Source organism: Equus quagga, chromosome 11 (assembly GCF_021613505.1).
Source record: "Equus quagga isolate Etosha38 chromosome 11, UCLA_HA_Equagga_1.0, whole genome shotgun sequence".
Lineage (NCBI taxonomy): Eukaryota > Metazoa > Chordata > Mammalia > Perissodactyla > Equidae > Equus > Equus quagga.
The window spans coordinates 63292399-63318793 of record NC_060277.1 but is presented as its reverse complement, the minus strand read 5'-3'; the positions used below and the strand labels follow the sequence as shown (position 1 = coordinate 63318793).

General features: G+C 48.4%; 1 protein-coding gene across 1 annotated transcript in view; it reads left to right on the top strand.

Annotated features, from left to right (window-relative positions):
• Positions 1 to 26395, top strand: part of SHISA6 (shisa family member 6) — a gene marked incomplete at its 5' end in the record, with an annotated part of 280938 nt that overhangs the window by 17563 nt on the left and 236980 nt on the right. The window contains one exon of the mRNA XM_046676274.1: positions 4897 to 5057. Coding sequence (XP_046532230.1) covers positions 4897 to 5057 — 161 coding nt within the window. The remainder of the gene's footprint in view (positions 1 to 4896; positions 5058 to 26395) is intronic.

Genomic DNA, 26395 nt, shown 5'->3' with positions numbered 1-26395 from the left:
TCTCTGACTTTTCTCCCTCTCTTTCCATCTGTTTGGCTTCATTGCTGTCCGTCTCTCTCCACCTGTTTCCCTTCCCTCTCTTTCTGTCTCCTCCTCTGTCCATCTGTCTCTCTTTTTCTCTCTGTGTATTTGTCACTGTCTGTCTGTCCCTCTCTTTCCCCTCTTTCGAAGTCTGCCTCTCTCAGACCCTGAAACCTGCTGCCTGCTCTTTTACCACATCCGCTTTCTTGTTCCTCAAGTGACCAATTTTCTTTCCTGCCCTTAGAAAGTAGCTCAGGCCTTAACCCATTTCCTCCGGCGTATCCAAATTAATTAGGTGAGCCTGGGATCGCACATTTCAGAATTAGAATAATATTTATCAAGCACCCTGGAGAGAAGGAGATGGAAGTTGGAGAGGAACGGGAGCAAGGAGGGAGGTCACCGAGCTGAGTGTGATTCGGGGGGAAGGGGACCTGGCGGAGGGGACAGCTCCTAAGGACACACCGTCTGCGATTTAGGCCCACCTTTCTCATTGCCAGAAGGCACTGGGAAAGGATATATCTTGGAGAATGGTGTTCAGGAGTCAGAGAAGTCCACAGGGTGGCTGACGAGGAGCGTGTCCCTGATTTCCACCTCCTCCCTGGGACCACACAGGGCTGCGTCCCCGCCCCCAGATGGGCTCTCTTCAGGAACACCTTCTCTAGCTTGTCCTTCCCGTTTGGCTGCACTGCCCAGCTCAGCCCAGCCAACTGGGCAGTGGAATTCAATGCAAGTCATTATCTTCTTTCCTCACATGACCTAGAGACAGGAGGAGACAACTTAGCTATAACCCAGGCTTAAAACTCGTTCTCCAGCAGCAAGCCAGACCCAAGCACACTTGGTGTCCACTGAGCCTGATGGTCTTCAGGAAGGCGTCTTCCTTGTCATCTCTTAGTCCTCCGAGCCTGCGTCCTTCAAGGCCTCTCAGGAGATGGGCACAAGTGTCTCCCCATCCTGGGAGGGTTGAACTCTTTGAAAATCTCTTCTCTGCTGGCTCCTCCTTGACCAGTGAGCCCTGGAGAGAATCTACTGTGAAATTGCCATTTACACTATTGATGTGGACAAAAGTGATGCCGGGCTGAAAGCCCTGTAAAGTCTGGGGCAGGGACGATCTTCATTCCTTTCTCTGTTATGTAATAGCTGGGCAATATGGCAAGACCTGAGGATCTGAGGATACAGCGATGGCCCAAATGGACAAGGCCCGCTCCTTCAGGACATTCATTTCAATGTCTCCAGCCTCAGTGTGTCCCAGAACTCAGCCTAATGTCTGATCTTCATACAGCTGCTCAGTAGATGTCTGTGGAACTAGACTGCATTGAGCATAAATCAAAGACCCACTTCATCTAGGGCCGTGTAGATCAGGGTTTCTCAACATCACCATTGTTAACATTTGGGGCCAGGTAATTCTTGGTTGTGGGAGGGATGTCCTGTGCAGGGTAGGATGGTTTAGCAGTATCTCGGGACTCTACCCACCAGATGCCAGTAGCTCTTCCCTCCCTGGCTGTGACTGCCAAAAATGTCTCCATATTGCCAGATGTGCCCTGGGAGACAAAATCATCGTGGTTGCGAACCACTGACGTAGATTCATATTGGCCTACTGAGGGCGGTGGATTTAACCACGTGACTCCATTCTCCTTCTTAGGCACCAGAGAGGTAGGCGTCTTTATAAGAACTTGGCAGGCAAGAAAAAGAAAATAAACTTTTTTTGTAATATCAGCTTTATTGAGATGTAATTCACCGACCATAAAATTCATCCTTAACTTTTCAAGTGTACAATTCAGTGATTTTTATACATTCTCAGAGTTGTCCAACTATCACCACTATCTAACTTTAGAACAGTTTCGTCTCCTCAAAAAGAAACCCTGTGCCAATTAGCAGTCACTCTCTGTGTGCCCCTCATCCAGCCCCTGCTTACCACAAATCTGCTTCCTGTCTCTATGGAGCTGCCTAATCTGGACATTTCATATGAATAGAATCATGCAGCATGTCATCTTCTGTGACTGGCTTCTTTCACTTAGCATGATGTTTTCAGAGTTCATTCAAATTATGGCATGTGTCAGTACAACATTGCTTTTTGAGGCTGAATAATAACCCATTGTGTGAATACAGCACGTTTTGTTTATCTGTTCATCAATTGATGGACATTTGGGTTGTTTCCACCTGTTGGCTATTCTTAATAGTGCTGCTATGAACCACCGTATACAAGTTTTGTATAGACATATGTTTTCATTTCTGTTGGTTGTATACCTAGGAGTAGAATTGCTGGGCCATATGGTAACTCTGTGGTTAACATTTTGAGGGACTGCTAAACTGTTCCCAAAAAGGGTCTGCACCCTTTTACATGTCCCACCAGCAGTGTATGAAGGCTCCAGTTTCTCCACATCCTTGCCAACATTTGGTATTATCTGGCTTTTTAGTTATGGCTGTTTTAGTGGGTATGAAGGGGTATCTCCTCATGATTTTGATTTGTAGTTTTCTGATGACTGACGATGTTGAGCAGCTTTTCATATATACCTTCTTTGGAGAAATTTCTATTTATATTCTTTGTCCATTTTTAAATTGGGTTATTTTTTCTTGTTTAACTGTAAGAGTTTTTTGTATATTCTGGATACAATTCTCTTATCAGAAATATGATTTGCAAATATTTTCCCCCATTCTGTGCATTGTCTTTCCTTTTTCATGGTATCATCTGATACAGAAAAGTTTTTAGTTTTGATGAAATCTAACTCATCTACTTTTTTCTTTTGTTGCTTGTGCTTTTGGTGTCATATTTAAAAAGCCTTTGCCAAATCTGAGGTCACAAGGATGTACTTCTATATTTTCATCTATGAGTTTATAGTTTTAGCTCTAATATTTAGGTCTGAGATCCATTTTGGGTTAATTTTTATATAAGGTGTGAGGCAAGAGTCCAACGTCATTCTTTTGCACGTGGATATCCAGTTGTCCCAGCACCATTTGATGAAGAAACTCTTCTTCTCCCAGTGAATGATCTTGGCACCCTTTTCGAAAATCAGTTCATCATAGATGTGTGGGTTTATTTCTGGACTCTCAATTCTATTCCATTGCTCTATATTTCTGTTAGAACTTTTAACTCACTATTTTCTTCCCATGGAAAGCTGGTAGGAAAGTGCCTTTGATAACCAGAGGGGGTGAAGGGATCAAGGTAACTTGCATGGATGTGTGGTTAAACAAATATAAAATATTTATCAAATTTTGGAATTAGGAGAGATCTTAGAGGTCCTGTTAGTTTATACTCTTTATTTTGCTGATGGGGAAAAAAGAAGATTAAATTTCAATTTGAGAGGTTAACAAATCTTCCCAAAGGTTCACGGTGAATTGGTTGCAGAGCTGGAATTAGAACCCAAATCTCGTGACTTTCTAGGGGAATGCTTTTTTCTTTTTCCCAGGCCCTGAACCTATGGCCTCTGACCCAGATGCCAGGTCTGCCTGAACCTCCTTTACCAAGCTGTGAGCCTCTGTGCTCTCCCGTACTGCTTGGTCCACTACAGTGAATGGGCGTGGTGGTGTGTGTCTGCTCCTTCCTTTACAGTGCGAGAGGAAAGAAAACCAGTGAGGGGAAAGCATTTGGAAAATCTGAAATTGCTGTATAAATGCCAGTAAATGATAAGATTGCCAGCTTGATGCTCTTCTCCTAGGAGGTTCGGCATGTCAGAGGTGGCATAATGGAAGGAAACAATTCACAAGACACATTTTTAAACTGCTGTGATTGTCACTTTCCAAGGGGGCAGAGTGCAGGAGCTAGAATCCCAGTGCAAGTGAAGCCTGGGGTAGGCTGGGCTGGCTGGGAGAGGGCTGGAGGTGAAGTGCCTTGCCCACCCCTCAGGGGCACCCTAAGTAGATGGAAGAGTCCTTGCCTGACTCATGCAAAATAGAGGTGCAGTCAGGACTGGGCACCTGGCCCTAAAATGACAATATCCAGATGGTGGTCTCTAGTGGCTTGTCCACACTCATCTTTGCCTCCTCACAGCATCCTTGCATGTTTTCCACCGAGAGAGGGCGTCCTGTTTGAAACCAGGTAGGGGAGCGATCCCCTACATTATGAGCCCCTCACTGGCAGGAATTATGTCCTGTTTACCTGTGTCTCTGCAGTGACTGATGCACGTGAGTCCTCAATAAATGCACGTGTGATTGTCAAAGCCAGGTGTTGAGTGAATGAGAGCTGCCCTCTTGGGGTAACTGGGTCTCTTGAAGAGGGGTGGGGCTCTCCAGCTACAGCAACATCTCTGTGCATCTCTATTTCTTCCTGTCTGTGTTCCTCTCTGTGTTTGTCATTGCTCCCTCCTCTAAGCTCCAGTTGTGTTCACTGTCTGGATCATCCATGTGTTCTGATATTCCTCTTTTTCTCTGTACATCCTGTCTTTGCAGCTAAATCACACCTTTCTTTGATGGCGGGAGTTGTGTCTTGTACTTATTTGGGTCACCAGTGTGTGGTTTTCGATGGGGAAGTTGATGCCCCTAATATTAGTAACCTGCTGCTGGATTTGAGGCCAGTGGTATCAGCCCTCCACTGCAGTGGCATTCCACTGGGCAGCTGCTGTAGATGTCTGCCTGGCATGGCGGGTATTTGGGGAGCCGGTATTTTGAAAGGGCTCAGAGTTTGTTGAAGTGAAATGAATTAAAGAAAGAAACCATAACCCCTGCCTTTCAGTTCCTGTACCCCCAGGCATGGCAACCTGCACCCTGCCCTCCCACTCAGACCTGCACCAGATGAAGCTGTGACTGTTGAGAACCAAGTGCTGTCTCTCCATCTCCTCCCAATGCGCCGTGCCTCAGAGGGCCTCGGAAAGTAAGCCCGCTCTGCTTGTGGCATGCACACCTGCTTGGTGAATCTCACTGTGTGATCTCCTTCTTGTTTAGGGCTCTGGCTGACATCTTAAGACAACAGGGACCAATCCCCATAGCACACTGTGAAAGAGAAACTATCTCGGCTATCGATACCTCTCCCAAAGAGAACACACCGGTCAGATCGTCCTCCAAAAACCACTACACCCCCGTGCGCACGGCCAAGCAGACTCCAGGTAAGTGAGAGCTGATTGCCTTGAGTCTTTGCTGAGACTGCTGAGAAATTTCGGTGATGTTTCTGCTCCAGCAGGGCAGCTCGCGGAGCCCTGTGCGGTGAGAGACTCTCTTGGGCAGGCAGCCTTGTGAAGAGTCTGAGGACTGTCCCCCTGGGAAGGGATTGATGTGGGAGGCTGCTGCCAATGAGTGTCCGGGCTGGGCCGGAGCTGACGATTTAGGGCATCCGTGATTTAGTGAGTGGCTGGCATAATTCTTTTACCTGAAAGGGAGCTTGTGGCAGCCATGGTGGAGTGTGGTGGCCCACTTGCCCGTGTGGTGGGACTGTTTAGGCTGCCTAGGATGCTAGAAATGGGACAAGAAGTCACTGCACTCAGATGTAGAGACTGCTCAGCTATCGCAAAGAGCCCTTCCCGAGGGCGGGGATTATGTCCGCATTACAGGGTGACCCTTTCCTGTGTCTTATAGATTCCCTGGATATATGATGAGCTGCCATTTAATAGCAACATGCCTTCTACTCTTTTACTTGGTCATTACTGTAACCCTGTGAAGGAAACTGAGCAGGGCTTATTTTTCTTATCGTATGGAAAATAAGTGAAGCTCAAAGAAATGTAGTTCCCAGCCTCTGAGTCCAGCCTGATTAAGTAGACGTCTTCGTTTGCCCTTAACTGCCTTTCCCTGGGCACGAAGACTTGTCATTTCTTCTGGTTTCTGCATACATCCTCTCCTCTGGTGATCTGAGAAGGAAAATTTAGAGTTATATGATTCACTCCTGTGTTTCAAGAAATCTCTTCTCATATTTCTCAAATTGGAACTCTTCATTCGGCCTATAGAGATGGGAATTGTTTGCTGGCCCAGAAGGCGTTCTCAATGGTGACGCTTAAATTTAAACACAATTTTGTAACAACCTGCAACATCTACAGCTTATAATCAACACAACTGCTTTTCCAAACAGCTAATATCCTTTGCCACAAAATATCGCAGTTTGAACAGAAGTTTAAGCAAAACTCTGTGTAAGTGTTTCAAAGTGGAGGTTTACTGTGATTTTGCCATTGGTCAAATCAACAAATCACCAATCGTAGGAGTATGGTGGCGAGAGTCTTTTAGGGGGATCTTAAGGGAAATACCCAGAAATGCCAGAAGGCATCATAGCATATGAATACTTTGCCGCTCAAAGGGCTGTCTGTGGACCGGCCACCTCAGCATCGCCTGGGAGTTTGTGAGCAATGCAGCGTCTCAGGCTCCATCTCTCTGCTGAATGAGAACCTGCATTTTAATGAAATCGCTTAGCAAGTCAAGTTTGAGGAGCCCTGGAAAAGCCTAGACTCTGAAAACTGTCCCCGGCGGTTTGCTTTCTGGTCCTATCACGTACTATGTATGTGACCTTGAGCAAGTTTCTTTGCCTTTCTGAATTTCCTCGTCAGCCTAGTGGCTGATAATACTTGCTGCCTAGAGTTGTTTTTCAGGATGTAATGAGTTAAACCAATGAGAGCACTTAAAGCAGGTCCTGCCGCAAAGTCAATACTCAATATTAGCCATAACCGGGCTGAGGAAGTATATCCACCAATCACGGCAAACTAATCAAATAAATGAGAGAAACAAAGGCATTTGTGTCCCTAGACCAGGCAGGGTCCACAGGGTTGTGTCTGGGATGAAAACCCCTGGACCCAAGCCTGCCCGTGCTTGGCACCTGCCTGTGGTGCATCCTCTGAGGATGATACGGCTTTGTGGGACGCTGTTAAAGTCTTGGATGTTGAAAGCATGTGCTTGTTTGGTTTAGGAAGTAGAGTGAGGGTCCTGCTTTAATAATAATAAAAACAATGATACTATGAGTAGCACAAGTACCATTTATTGAGCACCTACTATGTGCTGGGTACTCTGTTGGGGACTTTATTTATAATAGAGAGTGGGTCCTATAACATTTCTTAGGTAGAAGCTCCTAATCCCATATTAGTAGAAAATTCCTCTTCCCTTGCCTTCCCTTTTATCCTGCTCTTCCAGAAGTCCCTTTCCAACTTTAAAGGGAGCTTCATAATGGACAGTTACTTTGGATGTAGAAAATCAGTGTAGCCCACTTCCATCCTCCACTACTCAAGTCTGCCTGCCTATAAACCCTCGCTACTCAAAGCGTGGTCCACAGACCAGCAGTGACTGCATCCCAAGGGAGCTTGTTAGAAATGCAGAATCTTAGGCCCTTCACCATTCCTACTGTGTTCGAATCTGCATTTTAACAAGATCCCCACGGGATTTGTATGCACATTAAAGTTGAAGAAGAACCCTTTAGCACAGTGATTCTCTGCCCTGGCCGCACATTGGAGTTATGTAGGCAGTTCTGAAAATACTAGTATCTGGGCCTCACCTAAAGATTCTGATTTATTTGGTCTGGAGGAGAACCTAGGCATTAGTATTTCTTAAAAACTTCCCACATGGTTCCGTTGTTAGGCAAACTTTGAGAAGCAGAGCTGAGAGGGAAACTGTCAAATAAGGAAAACATCCTAGAGGACTGTGGGCCTTGGGTTTGCATCAAGACCCACCAGATCGACCCTGGCTGGTCCAGGTTGGTGGGCTGCCGAGACAAATCCTCTCCAAAGCAGGTGGAGCAGTAGGGGGGTGGAGGACTCAGGCTCATCTGAGAGGGAGGGGGGTCAGTGTGCAGCTGTGAATGGGGACAGCTGGGCAGAGGCAGGCGGAATTGATTAGAAGGCCAAGCAGAGCCAGGCATCAGGAAATGTACCACATCTGGGGGTGCAGGTACCCTGAGCCCAGGATCTCAGAGGCTTCCTGTGGGCTTGCTTGGTCTTCATGGTTGAGGAGGCATGGAGACCCAGCATGTTCGCCTGGCCTGACCTACTCCTAAAGAGCCTGCCTTGGGGCAGCTGGGGGAGAGTGAGGTGGGCTATCTGTCCCTGGCAGTAGCAATGACATCATGTGTCGGGGTTCCAGAATTTTGATATCCAACTTCCCATTATCAAGAGTGGTATCAGCTGGAGGAAATAAATATTTATGCCCCGGCTACACACCACTGTGAGTTGTATAAATGAGCAATCAGTCATCCTGCCTCTTGTCAAAGCTGTACACTCCAATGGCCAACTAAGGGAGCCAGTGGTGGTCTAGTGGTATAAGACTCGATGCTCTTACCGCCACGGCCTGGGTTCATTTCCCGGTCAGTCAAGGAACCATACCACTCGTCTCTTGGTTGTCATACTGTGGCGGCTGCCTGTTGCTGCGATGCTGAAAGCTGTGCCACTGGGATTTCAAATACCAGTAGGGTCTCCCATGGTGGACAGTTTTCAGTGGAACTTCCAGACTAAGACAGACTAGGAAGAAGGACCTGGCTGCCCACTTCTGAAAACAATTGGCCATGAAAGCCCTGTGAATAGCATCAGAGCACTGAGGAAGCGCTGGAAGGTGAGAGGATGGCTCAGAAAGACTGGGGAGGCTTCCGCTCCTGTGGTCACCAGCAGTCGGAATTGACTCAATGACACTAACAATGAAGGGAGCCAAGGGATGTGACTCTAAGCTTCACGGAGACCAAGAATGAAGGCTGCGCAGCTGACAGAGTTGCTGTTTGCCACAGGCCTGCGTGGCCAGCCCCTCTGTGCTCCCCTAACCTCAGCTCCTGTTGCCTTCTGCTTCTCTCACTGGAATCCAGAAATCCTGTCCCTCCTCGTGCCATGTGTATTCTTGCCCTGGGGTATTTCCCCTCTCTATTTTGTGGTAGAAACTTTCCAGCACCAGAAGTTTGTGTTGTGAAATTCGATACTCAGACGGCACCATTTTTCCTAACCTCCTCATCTGCTCTCATCCTGTGCTTTCTTTCCTTCCGAGCACTTACGCCATCTACTATCGTATATTTATTGGTTCCTTGGTTTATCGTCTCTGTCTCTATCAGATTGGAAGCTCCATATAGGCAGGGGTTTGATCTTTTTATTCACTGTGGTATCCCAGAACCAAGAACATTGCCTCAAAGATTGTCATCATTGCTTAGTGGCCATTTGTGCAGGGATGAATGAATGGGGACACCGTCCTTTACGTGTTTGAACATAGGAGCCAAGGTGTGGGTGTTGGTTATGAAGCTGCATGCTGAAGAGCTCCCATCAAGCTTGCGTGCACCTTCTGTGGCCCTCTGCAAAGTCAGCGTGGAGTCGGTCCCTTTGACAGCCCAGTGGACTGGTCCTCGGGTGGGGAGCTGAGCTGGAAGGCCCTGGTTTCCAGTGCCCAGGCTTCTCACCAAGCACCACAGGCCCTCTCCTCCTGTCTGGCGCTGACCCAGGACTCCAAGGCTCAGTGCAGCCAGAGGCTGGGAGCCTCACTTCCCTGGCTGGGCTCAGAGATCCTGTAACCTAGGGGGCCCTGCCCATTGTGCTCACTCTGCCAAGAAAGACTCCTGTACAGAGGTCTCAGGAGCCCAGGAAGCTCAGAGTCCCTGTTCCCAGGGATAGGTTTAGAGCTGCAGCTGAAGCCAGACAACCTGGGCTATGTTCCTGAACCATGGGAAACTTTGGGCCAACCTCAGCCCCTAGTGGGAAATGGGACTTTTCTTGGCTCAGTCATCCCCAGGGGAATAGGACTGTCTTGTTCTTGAGGAGGCTGAGTTGATAGCCTTGTAAGACTTAGGAGCTCTAAAGGAATGGTGAGATCAGCTGACCCACCCTGCACTTGGCCTGTGAGGAAACTGAGGCACACAGAGCTTGCCTGGGTGGGAGGTGGGAGGGCCAGGCCTCAGCATTCCAGGCTCCAGTGTTGGAGATGAAAATGTGGCCTGTGCAGCTAGACAGACCTGAGTGTGAATCTTGGCTTCCCACTTACAAGCTCTAGGACCCAGGCTCTGTGGCTTCAATTCCATGTCTGTAAAGTGGGAATAAGTAAATGGCCATTGAAAGGCTTGAATGAAGTAATCCTTGTAGTTTAAGTGCTTGCACTGGCTTGCCTCAGGGTTCCTGCTCAGCAGTCAGTTTCATTTGTATCATCATCATGACCATCTCCTGATGCTGCATCTCCTCCTTCTTTCTCCACCTGGTCTTTTCTCCTTTTCCTTCTTCCTGACTCCCACTGCTTCCCTCTGCCTACATTCCTTTTACACTTTCTCTGATTACGTTGATCCATCTCTCACCTTAGAGGTCTCCAGCAGTGACTGGTTCTCAGCTCTTCTGTTAAAAAATGCGCTGATTTTGCCCACAGTGCTCCCATCTTTTCATTCCTAGTACTTCCCCGGCCATCCCCTTTCACTCTGAAGTTTTCTCTTGGCGATAGTTTCTTTCCGAATCTATACCTGTTGTTTGAACGTTTTCCCAGTGGACTGGCATTGGCCTTTCTCATGTGCAGCCTCATTACTCTTTGCGCAGATGTTAGGTTCCCTCCATCCCCGCTGCACCATGCCCTTGCTCTTGCAGCTGTTGGCCCCTGCAGCTCTCGGCCTGGGGATGAACCAAGGTGGACCAAAGGCTGATGACAACAGCCACATGAGGCAGCCACTCCTTCCCTATTGCTTCCTTGCAGGGTCTGAAAAATCCAGAAAGTGGATTGAGTCAAGGGTGGTGGGAGAGAACAGGTATCACTAATCTCTGATAACAGGAGTAGCTTCAGTCGGTACTTATAGATAACATGAAGTACCAGGCACCATGATATGTGCTTTACCCACATTACATCGTTTAATCAGCACAATCTATGAGGTAGCATCATTGTTACTCCCATTTTACAAGGAGGAAATTGAGAACAGGGAGACTGGAGACCTTGCCCCGGGTCACGTACGTAGCCCTGGTCTGGGCTGCAGGCACTGTGCTGATGAGCCTGTCTTGTTCCTGGTCCCTTCTATTTCACTTCCTGTTAAATGCAGACAACAGGACGTCGTTCATCTATGCTTTGCAAATAGTCTGCCATTACACTTGACCCAAGCTTTGTTGCCCCCTGAAGAAGTGTTGGCGAGCACGTAGACATCCTCACAAGGGCCACGCGGTCTGGCAGCAAAGGAGGGAGTGGGACGCCTGAGACTCCACCGGGACCGCCATGCTTGGGTGGGCCCTCGAGGGTGCCCAGGAGGTCAACAGGCTGACAGCGTGGGCCAGGGGTGCGTGTAAACGGTGCAGGCAGCCTGCTGAGATCGGAAGGGTGGTGAATAAAGTCTGAAGGAGCGTTCTGTGAGAGGGATGCTGTCAGGGGCTGTGATGTGTGTGAGTGTGAAGCGTCCCCCCACCCCCGCCAACCCCCGCACCACCCCATGGCAGAGCTTCTTTGGTTTGCTGTTGTCCTCCCTTGGGTTCTTGGATTCAGCAGTCGGTTCATTCCTCCTATTGACCTCAGCATAGCCACTCCCCATTCCTAGTCAAGGCTTTTGTCTAGACGAGCAAGCAGACACCAGGCTCCTTAAGCTTGTGTGGTTAAGTAAGAGTCCACAGGCCCTGCCCACCTTTCTCAGTGGAAGGACGTGCCTTTTACATCAATTTTGGTTGTTCCAGTATTTTCCTTTCTTGCTTCCTCTGGGTTTGCGGGACATTTCAGTTGAGTGATTTCTGGACAATGAGACCTTTCATGGTCTATTTCAGAGCCACTCCCCATTTGTGTTCTTGTTGTCACCAGTTCCCCGTGATACTGGATGCTTTCTATGAAGTTCCGTCACTTGATTCACCCTTGCCTTTAACCAAGAGTTGAAGGCAAGTTAGATGGTAGTTCAGAGCAGAGACTGTAGGGCCAAACTGTCTGTTCTGAATCTGGACTCTGCCTTCACTTCCCCATTCTGTTAAATCGGGCTAGTAATAGTGTCTTCCTCCGAGGGGTGCTGTGGGGTTTAAGTGAGTTTTAATGTAAAGCCATCAGAGGAGCATCTGACACAGGGAAACACTGTCTCGAGTCTGCAGTGTCTCCCCGGTTGGTCCCTGGGCCACATGTGGCTGTTGAGGGCTTGAAATGTGTTTTAGAGCCTCCCAGGGCTTCCAAGGGTTGGTATGAAAAAAGGAATGTAAAATATCTCCGTAATTTCTTATATTGATTACATGTTGAAATGATGACATTTTGGGTGTATTGTGTTAAATAGAATCTATTATTAAAATTAATTTCACTTGTTACTTTTTATTTTTTTAACGTGACTATTGGAAAATGTAAAATCACATGATGGCTCACATCTGGGATCCGCATCGCATTTACATAGAGCAGAGCTGATTTAAATGTTCAGGATATTGAGTGTCTGCTTGAGCTCAGGTTTCAGTCATGAACAGAAGAAACCCTCTCCCTCTGTGGAGCTGACACTGTATGGGGGGAGACATAAAGTAAACTGGTAAATAACTTCAGAGAGTGCTGAATGCTCAGGACACCATCAGGCAGGTGATGTGTTAGGGGAACCTTGGGGAGAAGGAGTGTTTTCAGTAGTGTGGTCCTAAGAGGTGGCATTTGAGCTGGCACCTGACCGACGAGGAGGAGCCAGCCATGGAGAGATCTGGAGGAAGAATATTCCAAGCAGAGGGAACAGCAAGTGCAAACGCCCTGAGGCAGGAGCAAACCTGGCAAGTTCAAGGAACAGAAAGCAAACACGGGTACTGAGTGTAGTGAATGAAGGAATGGGCAGTGCATGATGACAACAGAGGGGTAGACACGAGCCAGTCAGGCAGGGTCTAGGAGGCCACAGTAAGGAGTGTGGATTTTATTTAAGTAGGATGATCTTCTTTCTATTTTAGTAAGATTACCTGGTTGCTGAGTAGTGGAAATGGGCTCTATTGAGAAGCAGGATACCAGTTAGCGTTTCTAATAGCAAGATGGGTTAATGAAAGAACTTTCTCTGCCTTCCTCCTTCATAAGAGGACACCCCTCCCCACCCCCCGCCATCAGTAGCCTGTGGGTTTTGTAATTAGACAAACCAAGGTCCGAATGCCACCTAAGCTTGGACAAACTGATAGACCTGACTCCAGGGATCTTGACAGAGGCCGAACTTTTTCTGAAAAGAGTCAGATTATAAATATTATAGGCTCTGTGGTTGTAAGGTCTCTGGTGCAGCTACTCAGTTCTGCCATTGTCGCACCGGTGCAGCCACAGTGATACAGAGATGAATGGGCACGGCTGTGTTACCATGAATCCTGATTCTCAACAATAGGCAGTGGGCAGGATTTGGCCTGGGGGCTCTGGTTTGTCAACCCCGTTCTGAACCTCTCTCTGAAAGCCACAGGCACCTTCCCGGTGACATTTGCTTCTGTGTGACAAGTGAATAGCTATTGGTCCCACACTAGGATACTGTGAGGGAGTCAATGGCCAACTCAGAGCCGTGAGCCTCTGAGATGCTCCATAAATGTCAGGCCCCATTTCCCCTCCTTCCTTCCCTGTGACTCTGGCCAGGGTGTCGCTTGATCCTGATGTGACAGCCGTTGGAACGAGGGCTCACAAAGGTTGATGAATTAACCACATCGCAGTGGAGACCACGGTCCTCCGCAGCCCTCACCTTCTCTGTGGCTTTATCTATCACCTGGGTGATGATGTAGAAAGTGTGCTTATTAAATTTACAAGGGACACATCACTAGGGGGGCTGGCCAGCACCCCCTGGATGATGACAGACTCAGGGTTCAAAATGTCTCCATGGGTGTAGACATCCCAAGGTCACACTGAACAATCCCCCTTCTGCTGTTCAAGCCTCATCCTTCCACTTGTGTCTCAGGTCAGCCCACAGACACCTTGCCCCCTTCATCTGTGTCCCCTCCCCACTTCTCTGTGAGCTCTGTTCCTTTAGCATGTAAATGTGCTCCGCGCCCCCACCTTAACACAGACGGACACCCTCCCTCTGCTTTACACCCTGCCCGCCTCTGCTCTCCCTGACAGCTGAACTTGGCAAGACAGTTGTCTACACCTGCTGCATCGACTTCCTCTCCTCCATCCGCTCCTCAGCCCATGCCAGACTGGCTCCTGTGCCCTCCACTCTTGGGCTCAGCGACCTCCTTTGCGCAGCTTCGGGGGTACAGGGCACAGGCTCCCGTTTGGCTCTGCGGCCGCAGTAGAACTCCCGCCTCTGCCCCCATTGGAGCCGAAGTCCCACCGCCTGAGCCCGGTCGTTCCCTGGAGTGCGTTCTCTCTACCTTCTCGAGCTGCTCAGCGTGCTCTGCTCTGTGCTCTGTCTGGAATATTCTCTTTTCAGCTACTCTCCTTCAGTCTTCCTATTCCTTGTCATCTCCGAGGTCTCAGCTTCGCTCTCACTTCCCCGGGGGTGCGTTCCCTGACACCCTGGCCCGATGAGCCCCTGCCCTGGGCTCCCCTATCATTGCATAGAGGCAGTGGGGTGAGGGAAGAGTGTTGGCTCAGCTTTGAACCCGGCTCTACCTCTTCCTAGCTGTGGGCCTTGACCAATTTACTTAACCTCTCTGTGCCTAGGTTTTCTGGTCTGTAAACAGGGATAATAGTATCTCCCCATGTGTTGTAGTGAGGAGTAAATGAGTTAGTAACCTCTGTGCTCTCCAGTCTCCCTAAGGCATGTCCGGTGTCAGCTCAGCTCCTCCTCAATCCCCAGAGCCTGGTTTAGGGCCTGGCACACGAGTCGGAAAGTGAATGACATGTTAAAAATCCCACATTTGGATCAGAAGGCCCCGTAAGTCCTCCGTGGGGAAGAGCAGGTCATATGCGAGAGTCATGGGGTGTAGTTGATGCTCTGTTAGCGTGAACAGACAGAGCAGATGGGTTGGTAGCTCTGCAAACAGCTGTTTTTAAGCTGCATTGAAAGACTTGAATCCGGATCCAGGGCAGCGAGATGCCTGCTCTTCTCGTGGCTGGTGTGCTGACACCTGGGCTGCTGTGTGCTGCTATAGGCACACGTGCCCTGTGTGTGCCAGGAGAGTGACACGGCTTCTGGGAAGCTGGAGAAGCCCATTCTCGAAGTGATATTAACAACTGGCGTGCTTTGTAAAGTGCCTTCCGTGCATTCACTGATCTCATTCTTGTGCAGCCCTATGAAGCAGTCGCTGTTACCACGCCCACTTCGTAGATGAGAACACTGAGGCTCAGGGAGCTTCAGAATCCTGCCCGAGGTCACACAACCAGGAGGTTAGTCCCAGCTCTGAATGCAGGCAGTCTGATCCCAGAGCCCAAGCCCTGAACTTGAACTGACCAGAGGTGCAGACAGGGCGCCGGCAACGCCCTGCAGCAACGTGAAGTCTGTCCCAGGGCTGTTGGTCTACACCTGTTCCTGGTTGCCCTGGGTGTGGACTTGGGACCGTAGGAGGAGGCCAGTGTTTGCTGAGCCTAAGGGCAGATGTTCGCATGACATGAGCCCCTCGGCTCCTGGCCAGGCGCCACTCACCCAGAAGGCCTTTAAGCAGGATGCAGGGAGCCACTGGGCATTTTCAGCTTGGGGCGGGCGCTGGCCTAGCACCTTCTAAGGTTCCCTGTTTCTGAGACTCTCCTAGGAGCAGTAGCTAGCATTTGTTGAGAGCTGATGTGCTCAGAGCCTTCTCCTGTGAGTCCTCTCACTATCTCAGCGGACTGGGGGCTGCAGGGGCACGGAGGGACGTGGCAGCGCATCCCCAGGTGCACGGCGTATCAGCGGCCGGGTGTGGGGCTGACCCAGGCTGCCCGATCCTGAGCTCACTCTCTTCGTGGCCACACCAACTTTTCTGTCTCTTGGGAGTCTGTGACCCCGGGGTCAGAGCCCAGGTGAACCTGATGGCCAAATCACCATTCTATTCTGAGTACTAGGCTTGTCATGGGAGGAGAGGTTCATTCCCACTTCACCATTTAATGCCATTTAAAGAGTGAGTCTGAAGCCCCTGTGTTCCGATCCTGGAGGGTGAATGGCTTTTCCCAGCACAGGCTTGCTATAGAAGGGGTGTGCCTGGAGGCAGAGCCTTCCGGAGGCCAGAGGAGCTGCCCTTGCCCTGGCCAGGCCGGCTGTGCCTTCGGTGTCCTCCCTGCCCCCGGGCCTCATCCTCCTGGGGAGCTGTGCTGGCTTTGCCAGAGCGGAACACCCCCCCTTGCCCCTCCTGCCAGGGAGGCAGCCTGAGCCTGAGCAAGGGGCAGACAGAGGCTGATGTCACCATATGGCCGGGGAGAAGGGAGAGTCTCTGAGCTGGCCCACTGACTGCCCACCGCACCCAGGAAGTGAGAGGATTTAGGATCCGTTCCGGCTGTCACGAACATGAGGCGAGAGGGAAAGCCAGAGGGCTGTGGACAGGGTTAGAATTCACAATTACCTCAGTGAGTTGGCAAAACAGAGGGGCCAACGGCCACGGTGCAGTGAGGAGAGGAGCGAGAGGGTGCTGGGCAAGGAAGATAGCTGGCCGCAGGGCTCCAGGGAGGGCGGCCGCATGGCCTGGCCCTCAGGATTGCAAAGAGCGAGAGCTCAGAGGGTGAGGGGGAGCCCAGCCTCTAACCTAGTGAGGGTTAGGGGTCTTTTTCCCTAGGGAGTTCCAAGTCCATCGCCTACAGAGTACAGGCTCTTTAGGAACCGAAGATGGAGGAAGAGGCGGCATTGAGCCATCCATAGCTGGATGTGAAGCACCTGCTATGCACTGAGCACTCCCTTAGGTTCTCTGAGAGTGAGATGATGGATAAGACACAGTCCTGGCCTCAGGAGCGTAAATCCAGGAGCAGAAAGACAAGACTATACAATAAAAAGTAATCAGCTGTACAGGTGCCCCCCCCCGGCCCCCGCAAATTGCAGGCCACACGCTCAGAAGGTTCAGAGGGAGGTTGCTCTGGTCACGGCAGGGGGCACCGAGTGCCTTGAAGGGTGGGTAGGATTAAGTGGGTGAGGAGGAAGATGGAGGGTGCTCCTGGCTGGTGAACTGGGGTCAACAAGAGCCTAGAGAGAGGGTAGGGATGATTAGGGACCAAAGGTTTGCAAAGTGGAGCAGTGACCAATTCCTTTGGAAAGGTTGGTGGTGACTTTTCTATTAACAGACAGTAATGATTAAAGGACTGGGAAAAGGCCAGAAGGAACTGGACCTCAGTGTCCTGTTGGAGAAGGCTGCTCTGAGCAGGGGACTTTTGTTTCCTTCTTTAAATATAAGGACTGTGTCCCTGGAGGGCAGGAGGTATGTGGGAAGAAGGATTGCCTACTGCGGAGCTGCCATATGGCTCATTAGACTAGTAATGGGGGATGGGGATGGGACAGGGTTGGACCCTGAAAGGGGCTTGCAGAGGAGGCTTGTGAGGTTCTAAGGTGAGAGGTGCCCAGAGGAGGTGGCGAAAGGACCACAGCCCCTTGGCCGCACCTTGGGAGGAAGGAAAGGGGGAGGTGAAGATGGGACTCAAGACATACTGATCCCTTCATTCATACAAAAACAATTTGATTCTTTTCCAAAGGATCAATGATAATGATAAGTGCTTCCAAGAGAAATAGAGCAGGGAAAGAAAGTAGGAAGTGATGGGAAGTGGTAGGCAGAAGCCTGATTTGAAGAAAGGACACTGCAGCAGAGACTCAAATGACTGAGAGGATGAGCCACATGTGACTTTGTGTGGGGTGGAGGTGGGATCATGCCTAGTGTGTCTGGGGAACAAGAAGACCGGAGTGGCTGGAGTGGAGAGAGCCAAGGTAGAGACCCATTAGTGGATGAAGTCAAAGAGCTGGGCCTTGTGGGCCATGGTGGGGTCTTGGGTTTCATTGTGGGTGTGATGGAGCTGTTGTAGGGTTTGCAGGTGAGGACTGATATGATCTGTGTTTTAAATAATCACTCTGGTTGCCATATTCAGAATAGGCCCTGGGAAGGCAAAGATGGAGGAAAGGAGACGGTGGGGGAGAGGTAGAAGCTATTGCACCATCCAGGTGATGGGAGGTAGACGGAGGGGGGGACTAGGATGATAGTGATGGAGGATGTAAGAAAGGCTCAGCTTCGGTGTTTATTTATTCTCAACTTCTTACTTTGAACAATTTCAAACCAATGGAAAATTTGCACGTGATCGAGTGATACAGTGAATGCCTCTATGGCCTTGATCAGTTGTTAACATTTGCCCCTCTCTCTCTTCCTCCTCCTCCTCTCCTTCCTTCTCATTATCACCATCACCATCATCATCCTCATCACTCTCGCCATCATCATCATCACCATTGCTCTCACCATCATCATCATTACCATCATCATCATTGTCATCATCATCATCAGACTGAACCATCTGAGAGCAAGTTGTAGATATCATCATATGATTCTTCACTCCTAACTGTTCCGTCATGTATCTTCTAAATTCAAGGATGTTCTCTTACACAACCATGAAACAATTACTAGATTTATGAAATTCATCATTTTTACAATACTAGTATCTAATAAAGAGTTCAGGATTGATTTGAAAGTAGAAATGGCGTCATTTGTTAAGGATTATATGGAAGGTCTGAGGGAAGACAAGAGTCATGGATGACTTCAAAGATTTTAGCCAGAGCAGATGGCTGATGAGAATGGCCAGGCCAGTGCAAGGACCTGGAATGAATAGCTGAGAGCTCTTACCCAAAAGAAGATAAGGAAGGATCTGAGTGTTGGTGGAGGAGCTGAGCTGAGCTGGGCTGTCCAGCTTTCCAGTGGATGTTGCCACAGCAATTATAAGAGAAGTCAAAGAATCTGGTCTCTCTCTCTCTCACACACACATCCCAAGGTACATATACAGACTTCCTTCTCCCAGAGTTCTAGACCTGAATTTAGCCATAGGTATATCTCACCATAACTAAGCAGAACCAATAATGACCCATTAGACTATAAGTGCCTCAAGGACAGAGACATGTCTGTTTTGCTTACTGTATTCGCAATGCACATATCTTGGCACTTAGTAGGTATTCAGTAACTATTTCTTGAACAGATGGATGACAGGATGAATGCTTTTATTTAATACATTAGACAGGGTGCAGCAATTATGATTATGTAAGCTCGTAAATGACAGAATACGTAAAATAACAGTTGTTGATACAAAAGAGAAGTTTCTCTTTCTCTCCTGTAAGAGAAGTGAGTCCAGGGATGGTATGACTCTACAGTGTAAGGGACCGGCGCTCCTCACATCCAGTTGCTCCTAAGCATGTGGCTTCCATATCCTGGCCCAAGATGGCTGCCCAAGCTCATGCCATCGTGCCTGCATTTCAAGCATGAGGAGGAAAAAAGGACCAAGAAGATCATGCTGCCTTTCTTTAAGGACATTTGCTTGAAGTTGCCATACCACTCCCACGTGCATCATGTTAGTCACTGTAATCTTCATTTTGGGTGGCTATGTAACCAGTTAAAATATGTTCTTCCACTGGAGAAGAATGACTCAGGGGGGACAGTTAGTGATCAGTGTCACAGTGTGGCCTGGAAGGGGGCTGGGAGTGTGATGCTTTCTACCACAAACCAGGGGTGTAAAAAGCCATCAGGTGGGCTGAATCACTGTGGCTACCGTCTGTGCTTCCCACGGTGATGATGGTTTGTGGTGTCCTCTAGTGGACTGTGCACTTGCGCAGGATGGGCGAGGCCACAGGGCACCCTGAAGAAGTGTCTGAAAGCTCTGATGGGTTGGTGTTTCCCTACCTTTTATTCTGATATGGAGTCTATAGACATCACCCCGTTAGTGAAGCCCATACATTTTGGGAAACCTCTGCGCAGAGTCCCTGACCCTGTGTCCCCAGCTGTGAGCTCCTTGGAATCTTAGGCTGTGCACATTCACCTTTGGGTGCCTGCACCTTCACTGCCGGGCACTCTGGGCCCTCCTGCACCCTGTCTCCTGGCCCGTGCTTGCTGGATGAAGAGAAGGCAATCCATTTAGATTATTCCGGAGTTGTACAAGATGCAACAAAGCCAATTTTTCCTAAACAGAAAATTTGTGGAGGTTTTGCCAGAACTATCTAGAAAGTATGTCAGTGTGGCCCTTGCTTCAGCTCAACCCCCTACTTCTGTAGGGAGGCAGGGACAGTGTCTTCTGGATGAAGACCCCTGCGTGGGTGGGGAAGACAGCCAGCAGCTGGGCTGAAGCCCACACTTACCCCTCCTTGCTTCTGGATTCTGCTCGGTATTCAGGCTTCATATTTCCCTTTGTGTGTGTTTAGTGCGGGGATTTATCGCTGCAGCTTAGATCTGTGATGAAATAGATAAGCCTGCACTTTAATAAATGTGGCATTTCTTTCCCTGAAAGAATCAGATTAAAGGAAATGGGGCCTCTGAGGAGGCCGGGCAGGGCAGGCAGGTGGAGCTGAGGGGCCAGGGCGGTGAGAAGACACTGCCAGCCAGATGGCTTCGGGATGGGGATGCTGGGGCGCAGTTTGCGGTCATTTTACAGTGAGGTGGTCGGGTGTCCTCGTGGCAGAGAAACAGCCCTGTGTCTTCCATGGAAAGAAGCTAAAGCAGCTAAGTCTAAGGCTCGCTGTTGAGTCCTCTCTTGAGTGAGCAGTTTGGGTCCCTGACTCGACTCCTCCTTCTGGTGCAGCTGCAAAGACACTTCCTCCAATCCTTTGGGAAGGCAGGGGTGTGAGACCAGGGCTGCAGGGCTCTGCCAGGCCACGGTTTCAGCTCCAGAGAAGCACCGTTTTAGTGGAAAGAGTGAGGGGGCCGTGTGACCTTGAGCACAGACGTTGCTTAACCTCTCAGGACCTGCGTTTGTTTTGTCTCCAGGAGAATCCTGGTATGTACTTGTGGAATTCTTGTGGAGATGAGAGACAATACATAGAAAGCAGCTAGCACGGTCTGGCACATGGTTGATGTGTGATAGACGGTACTCACTCATATTATTACTGTGTAGTTGGGAGGCGTGTTGTATGATAATCTTAGACTTGTTCTTCCATGGCTTTTAGGACAGGCAACTGTAGTTTCTTTTGGTCCATGTGAACCCACTTTCCTAAGAGGCAATTGGACTGGAATTTTATGAAGTCAGTGATATGATTATTCTTACTGTCATCTACAGATGATAGGATTGAAGTTCAGAGAGGCTGACTAACTTGCTCAAGGTCACACAGCTTGTATGTGGCAGTGCCAGGAGTGGTTACAAGAGCTTCTGAAGACAGGCTCCCTCCGCTCTCCCGGTCGAGCGTTGTTTCCAACCCTCCTATTATTTTTCATTCACAGCCATAAGGTCACTGGGACCAAGAACAGCAGAGAGCAGAGAGAGAGACGAGGCCAGAGCAGTGACCTGTATTTTCGGTTTTCATTAGCAGGCTTGCGCTCTCAGGGCTGCTCTGGGCAAACACCTGGCTCCTTAGATTTTCCTGTAAAAGACGCTCACGGTGACTTTCAGAGCCGTGACGACTGAGCTGAGGCCGGCCAGCACCCTCCGGCCTGTGAGCTCGAGTGGGTCAGAAGGGCCAGGTGGGTGTTTCGAGCTTTGCCATTCTTTGAGAAGGAACAAGATGTTTTCCTGTATAAACATCCTTAAGTGGGAGCCACTGAAGAAATGGGACTTGGTAGCAATTCTGTTTATGCCGTGGCCGCGTAAAGGTTCGCTCCAGCACCTTGCAGCTCCTGTTTTGAAACTTCCCTTGGGATGTGTGATTGCTATGATTGAAATTTACTCCACGTAGATTCAGCTTCATTAATCCACTTATTCAACCATTATTAATTGAGTACTGACCCTATTGTAGGCACTGTGGAACCACTGATGGGGTTTCGTGCCCATGGAGAATTTAGTCTAACCAAATAAGGTGTGTGTACATGAAGAGTCACATAGCTGTGCAGGAGTTAACAATCAGCACAAAACTGTGATTGAAGAAATGTTTATTTATCATCCTTAGGAATAAGGTGCTGTGCCTAGGCCTGTGGAGAGGTCAAAATACAACACTGAACCATCCTGAATTGAGGGGTACACGTGAGTTGTGTGTGGGGATTCATATAGACAGGAGCGTGCTGTAAGTTCCTTCATTCTCTTAGGCTTTGGTGAATGCTTGCTGTGTACCAGGCACTGTGCCAAAAACTGAAATGGTCCAGGGAGGCAGCGTGAGAGGTGGCGGATATTGAATATGACCTTGAAGGGAAGTGAAGACTCGGTTGGTCAGAAAGTGGGGGAGGGATTGGCCAAGGTAGGAATGGGGTGAATTGAGGAAGGCCATCAGGGTAGAAAGAGTGGGCTTCATAGGATGGAGTACAGACCTGCCCCTTTGAAGTAGCATGCTCGTGGGGAGGGGTGCAATAGTGGGGAATAGTAGGAGAGCAGGGTAGAGAAGGGGGTTGGAAACAGAATGTGGAGGCCTTGAATGCCAGGATTTGTCCCAGGGGAATGCCTGAAGGGGACACCATAATGATAATGGTATTCACGTTTATACTCCCATCAAAAACAGCTGACCATTTCAATTTTTGATTCTTGTGGCTAGTATATAAAAATATGGTTGATTTTTATATAATTACCCTGTATCCTGCAACTTGCAAATTCCCTGATTAGTTTTACTAGCTTTTTCACAGACTCTTTAGAATTTTCTACATGGACAATTATGTCATCTGCAATAAAGACAGTTTTACTTCTTCCTTTCTTATCAGATGCCTTTTATTTCTTTTTCTTGTCTTATTTTGCTGGCTAGAACCCCCTATGTAATATTGAGTCTAATTGGCAAACACTTTGTTTCTGACCTTAGGGGAAGCATTCAGTTATTTACATTGTGATGTTATTGCTACATTTTTCAGAGATGCCTTTTATCAAGTTGAGAAAATTTCCTTTTATTGCTGGTTCGTGGAGAGTTTTTATCAAGGATGGATATTGGATTGTGGCTATTTCTGTATCTTTTTCTGCATCTATTGAGATGATCATATCCCAGTTTTTTTTTTAGTCTGTTAATATGGTGAATTACACTGATTGGTTTTCAAATGTTAAATTAAACTTGTGTTCCTGGAACAAACCTTACTTGGTCATGATTTCTTATCATTTTTATATATGTATATCTTTTAAACATTGGCACCTGAGCTAACTTCTGTTGCCAATCTTCTTTTTTATTTTTTCTTCTCCTCAAAGCCCCCCAGTACATAGTTGTATATTCTAGTTGAGTGCCTCTGGTTGTGCTATGTGGGACGCTGCCTCAGCATGGCCTGACGAGCGGTGCCATGTCCGCGCCCAGGATCCGAACCGGTGAAACCCTGGGCCGCCAAAGCAGAGCACAGGAAACTAATGACTCGGCCACAGGGCTGGTCCCTCATTTTTCTATATTTTTGGATTTGATTTGCAGAATTTTGTTAAGAACTTTTTGTCTACGTTCATAAGGCATATTGGTCTGTATGCTGTTTTTTGTCTTGCTTTGGAATCAGCATAATTCTGATCTCATGGAATGTATTGGGAGGTTTTCCCCCCTTCACTTCTGTGTAAGAATTTTTGTAGAATTCACTAGTAAGGCCATCTGAGTCTGGAGTTTTATTTATTTTTTATAGGAAGATTTTAAACTAAAAGTTCAATTTCTTTAATAGATGCTTTTCGAAATAACCAAGCATGACTAAAAAACACTTTAAAACTTTGCTGAAGTCTCTGATCCCAGGACATCCTCAAAATATAACTCACAAAACACCAGGCTGGCCAACTAGCTGTCTTGACGTGGTGTCATATTTGAAGAAGCAACAGTCAAATACCCAAATATGATTCAAAAGCAGTTCAAATCTTGGCCTGGTCTTCTGGAAGAAAAACTGAAGGGAACATTTGTGGCATATGACAAATTTAAAAAATTGAAAGAATTTAAAAATTAAACTTAAAACAATTAAAAAAAATGTTTAAAAAACCTTTCCTCAGTCTTCCTCACTCTCAATGCCTTGCATTTTCCACAGAAGCTGCTTCCCCGCTCTCTTGGCTCACAAAACTCCTCCAGACTGCCCACTGGCCTCCGCAGGTCTCCCTCTCTTTACTCTTTAGATCAGCTTACGCTGCCTTGCTTTTTGCAATCCTCTTGTTTATCTATTTTCCAGACTTTGACCATCAGGGTGGAATGCTAGAGCTGACTCATCGAGGCAGAAAGAAAGGAGAAGGTGGGGAAGGGACAAGAGGGCAGATGATTCGGCCTAAACGTCCTCTTGTTTATTTGCTAGCACACCGCATATTCACAGCTCTAGTCCAGAGACAGAAGCGAATGGGCATCTCCCTCCCTGCCAACCCCGAGGGCACCTGTCAAGTGGCAGGTGTGAGGAGAGGCCTCACTGAGGCTCCAAGTCCACACGCTGGAACGTAGACAGAGCCGTTCCCTCTGATTTCTGCCAAAGCCACCTCCCACATTCAGGTTTGGAGAGTGGAGAGCTCAGCATAGGCTTACATTAAAAAACGGTCCTGCTGTTGGTACCTATTTGCTCCAGGATGGTTTAACTGATCTGGGAGAGTGCACACATCGTTGAACTTGGAGCAGAAGGCCTGGGCTTTTTCCCCAACCAAATCTTCAGATTTTTCATTTGATAGATGAAGATAAAACTTCCGACTTCTTAGGGTTATTGAACTCTGCAAAGTGTCCCCACAGAAAAGTTACCTGTTGCTTACTGTCCTTTTAGACAATATATGTAGTAAAATTCATCGCATTCATACGGCACTCCACAAAAGCAAATACACGCGTGTATGTATATGCATATATCAGTTAACCATCAGATGGGTCCGTTGAGGAAGAACTATTTTCCTTTAAACAGGTGGTTTTCTATCGAGGTTCAGGAGGTTTCATTAATATGTCCATCGTCACACAACCCGGAGGTATTAACCCAAACCTGACCTCAGGTCTTCTGATTCAAGGTCTGTTTTTCAATCGCTCCTGTTATAGCTCAGCCACTCATTTGTCTGCTACAGAAGTAAAATCAAGGAGGGCTGAAGCCTCCTGCTGAATAAATTCGTGCATATGCTTATATTTCTGTTCTTTTGATCTGAATTAAGGAAAATGAGCTAGCCGCATCAAAGTGGCGGCAGCAGACACTGTACAAAGCGCATAACGCCGCCGCCGAGTTCTGGGGACTCGGCCAGCGCCTGTGCCATGCGGACGAGCCGCGGGGTCGCGCATGCGCCGAGCAGCGTCGTCTTCTGCTGGACAGGCAGGGGGCGTGCGATCGGGGCGAGGGGCGGGGCTGGATTTCAATGACGTGAAACCTTAGCGGCTAATAAGGAGACTCCAGTTGTGTCCTGTGCTGGGGAAACTTACCTCACGCTTCTCTTGCTCGTAGGGAAGCAGAGTGGAGCATGCCTGCAGGATTCGTCAACTTGAGCTTTACAAAGTGTGCTTCGCGTTTTCGGCTCGATGCGTTTGTTGGTGGGTGGTTAGTGCCCCGGCCCTTTTTAGTTCTCCTAAGCTTTCCTCACGTAAAAGTTCTTGTACTTCTGCACGGAACGATCTCCATTAGAAAACTCTGGCTGCCGTATCACCACCTCAAACACACACACACACACACCCTTACCTGGTAAAGAGTGGGAGAAGTGCTTTGTTATCATTGAGATTATGTTCAATTTCAAGTAATAGAAAACTGACCGACTGTGGCCGAAACAAATAAAGGTTGATTTTCTTACCTAGTCAGAAGTCCAGGGTCCGGCCTGTGGCCGAGTGGCTAAGTTCGCGGGCTCCACTTTGCAGCCCAGGGTTTCGCTGGTACAGATCCTTGGCGCGGACATGGCCCCGCTCGTCAGGCCATGCTGAGCCCAGTCCCACATAGCAGAGCCGGACAGACCTACAACTGGAATATTCAACTATGTACTGGAGGGCTTTGGGGAGAAGAAGGGAGGAAAAGAAAAGAAGATTGGCAACAGATGTTAGCTCAGGTGCCAATCTTAAAAAAGTAAAATAAATTGCAAATTATTAGGTTGTATTAAAAAAATAAAAGTCCAAAGGTAGGCCATTTCTGGAGTTGGTTCAGCTGCTCAGCAATGCCTTCAGAGAATCCTACTTTTCCCATCTTCTCTCTTCACCTTAATCTTTTTGCCTCATGATTACAAGGTGGCTGCCCCAGCTCCAGGCTTTGCATCTACATTCCAAACAACAGGAATAGGGGACAGGCTGTGCCAGCAACCATTATTTAGCTGACCATATCGGTGCCCTAAATAATATGTTTTGTTAGCAAGGAAGGAGAGGGACAAATTGACTGTTGGGTGGATAACTCACACTGTCTGCCCTATCTTTTGGGTATACTTTCTTCTGTCTTCTTATGGGTTCAAAAGAGACCTTCTCACTGAAGGAGTAGCTTTTGGTTATGGTGCTCACTTAATCAAATTGCTCCATAAGAAGATAATCTGGATGCCCCTTAGAATTCATTCTATTCTTTATTTCATTAATACTATGTTACACTTCTATAGCACTTTACATTTTCACTGACGGGGTCCCATTTAAACTGGGTAACAGTCATGAGATACGAATATTACTGCCTCCATCCTTCCAGGAAGAAAACTGAGACCAAAGAGGGTTAGTGATGTGTTCAGCCCAGCACCTCCTCGCGCAGGGTTTCATCCCTCTGCTCTGCCCCTGCTCCTCTGAACCAGAGCTGCTGTGGCTCCGAGGAGGTGGCACCCCAGCATGACC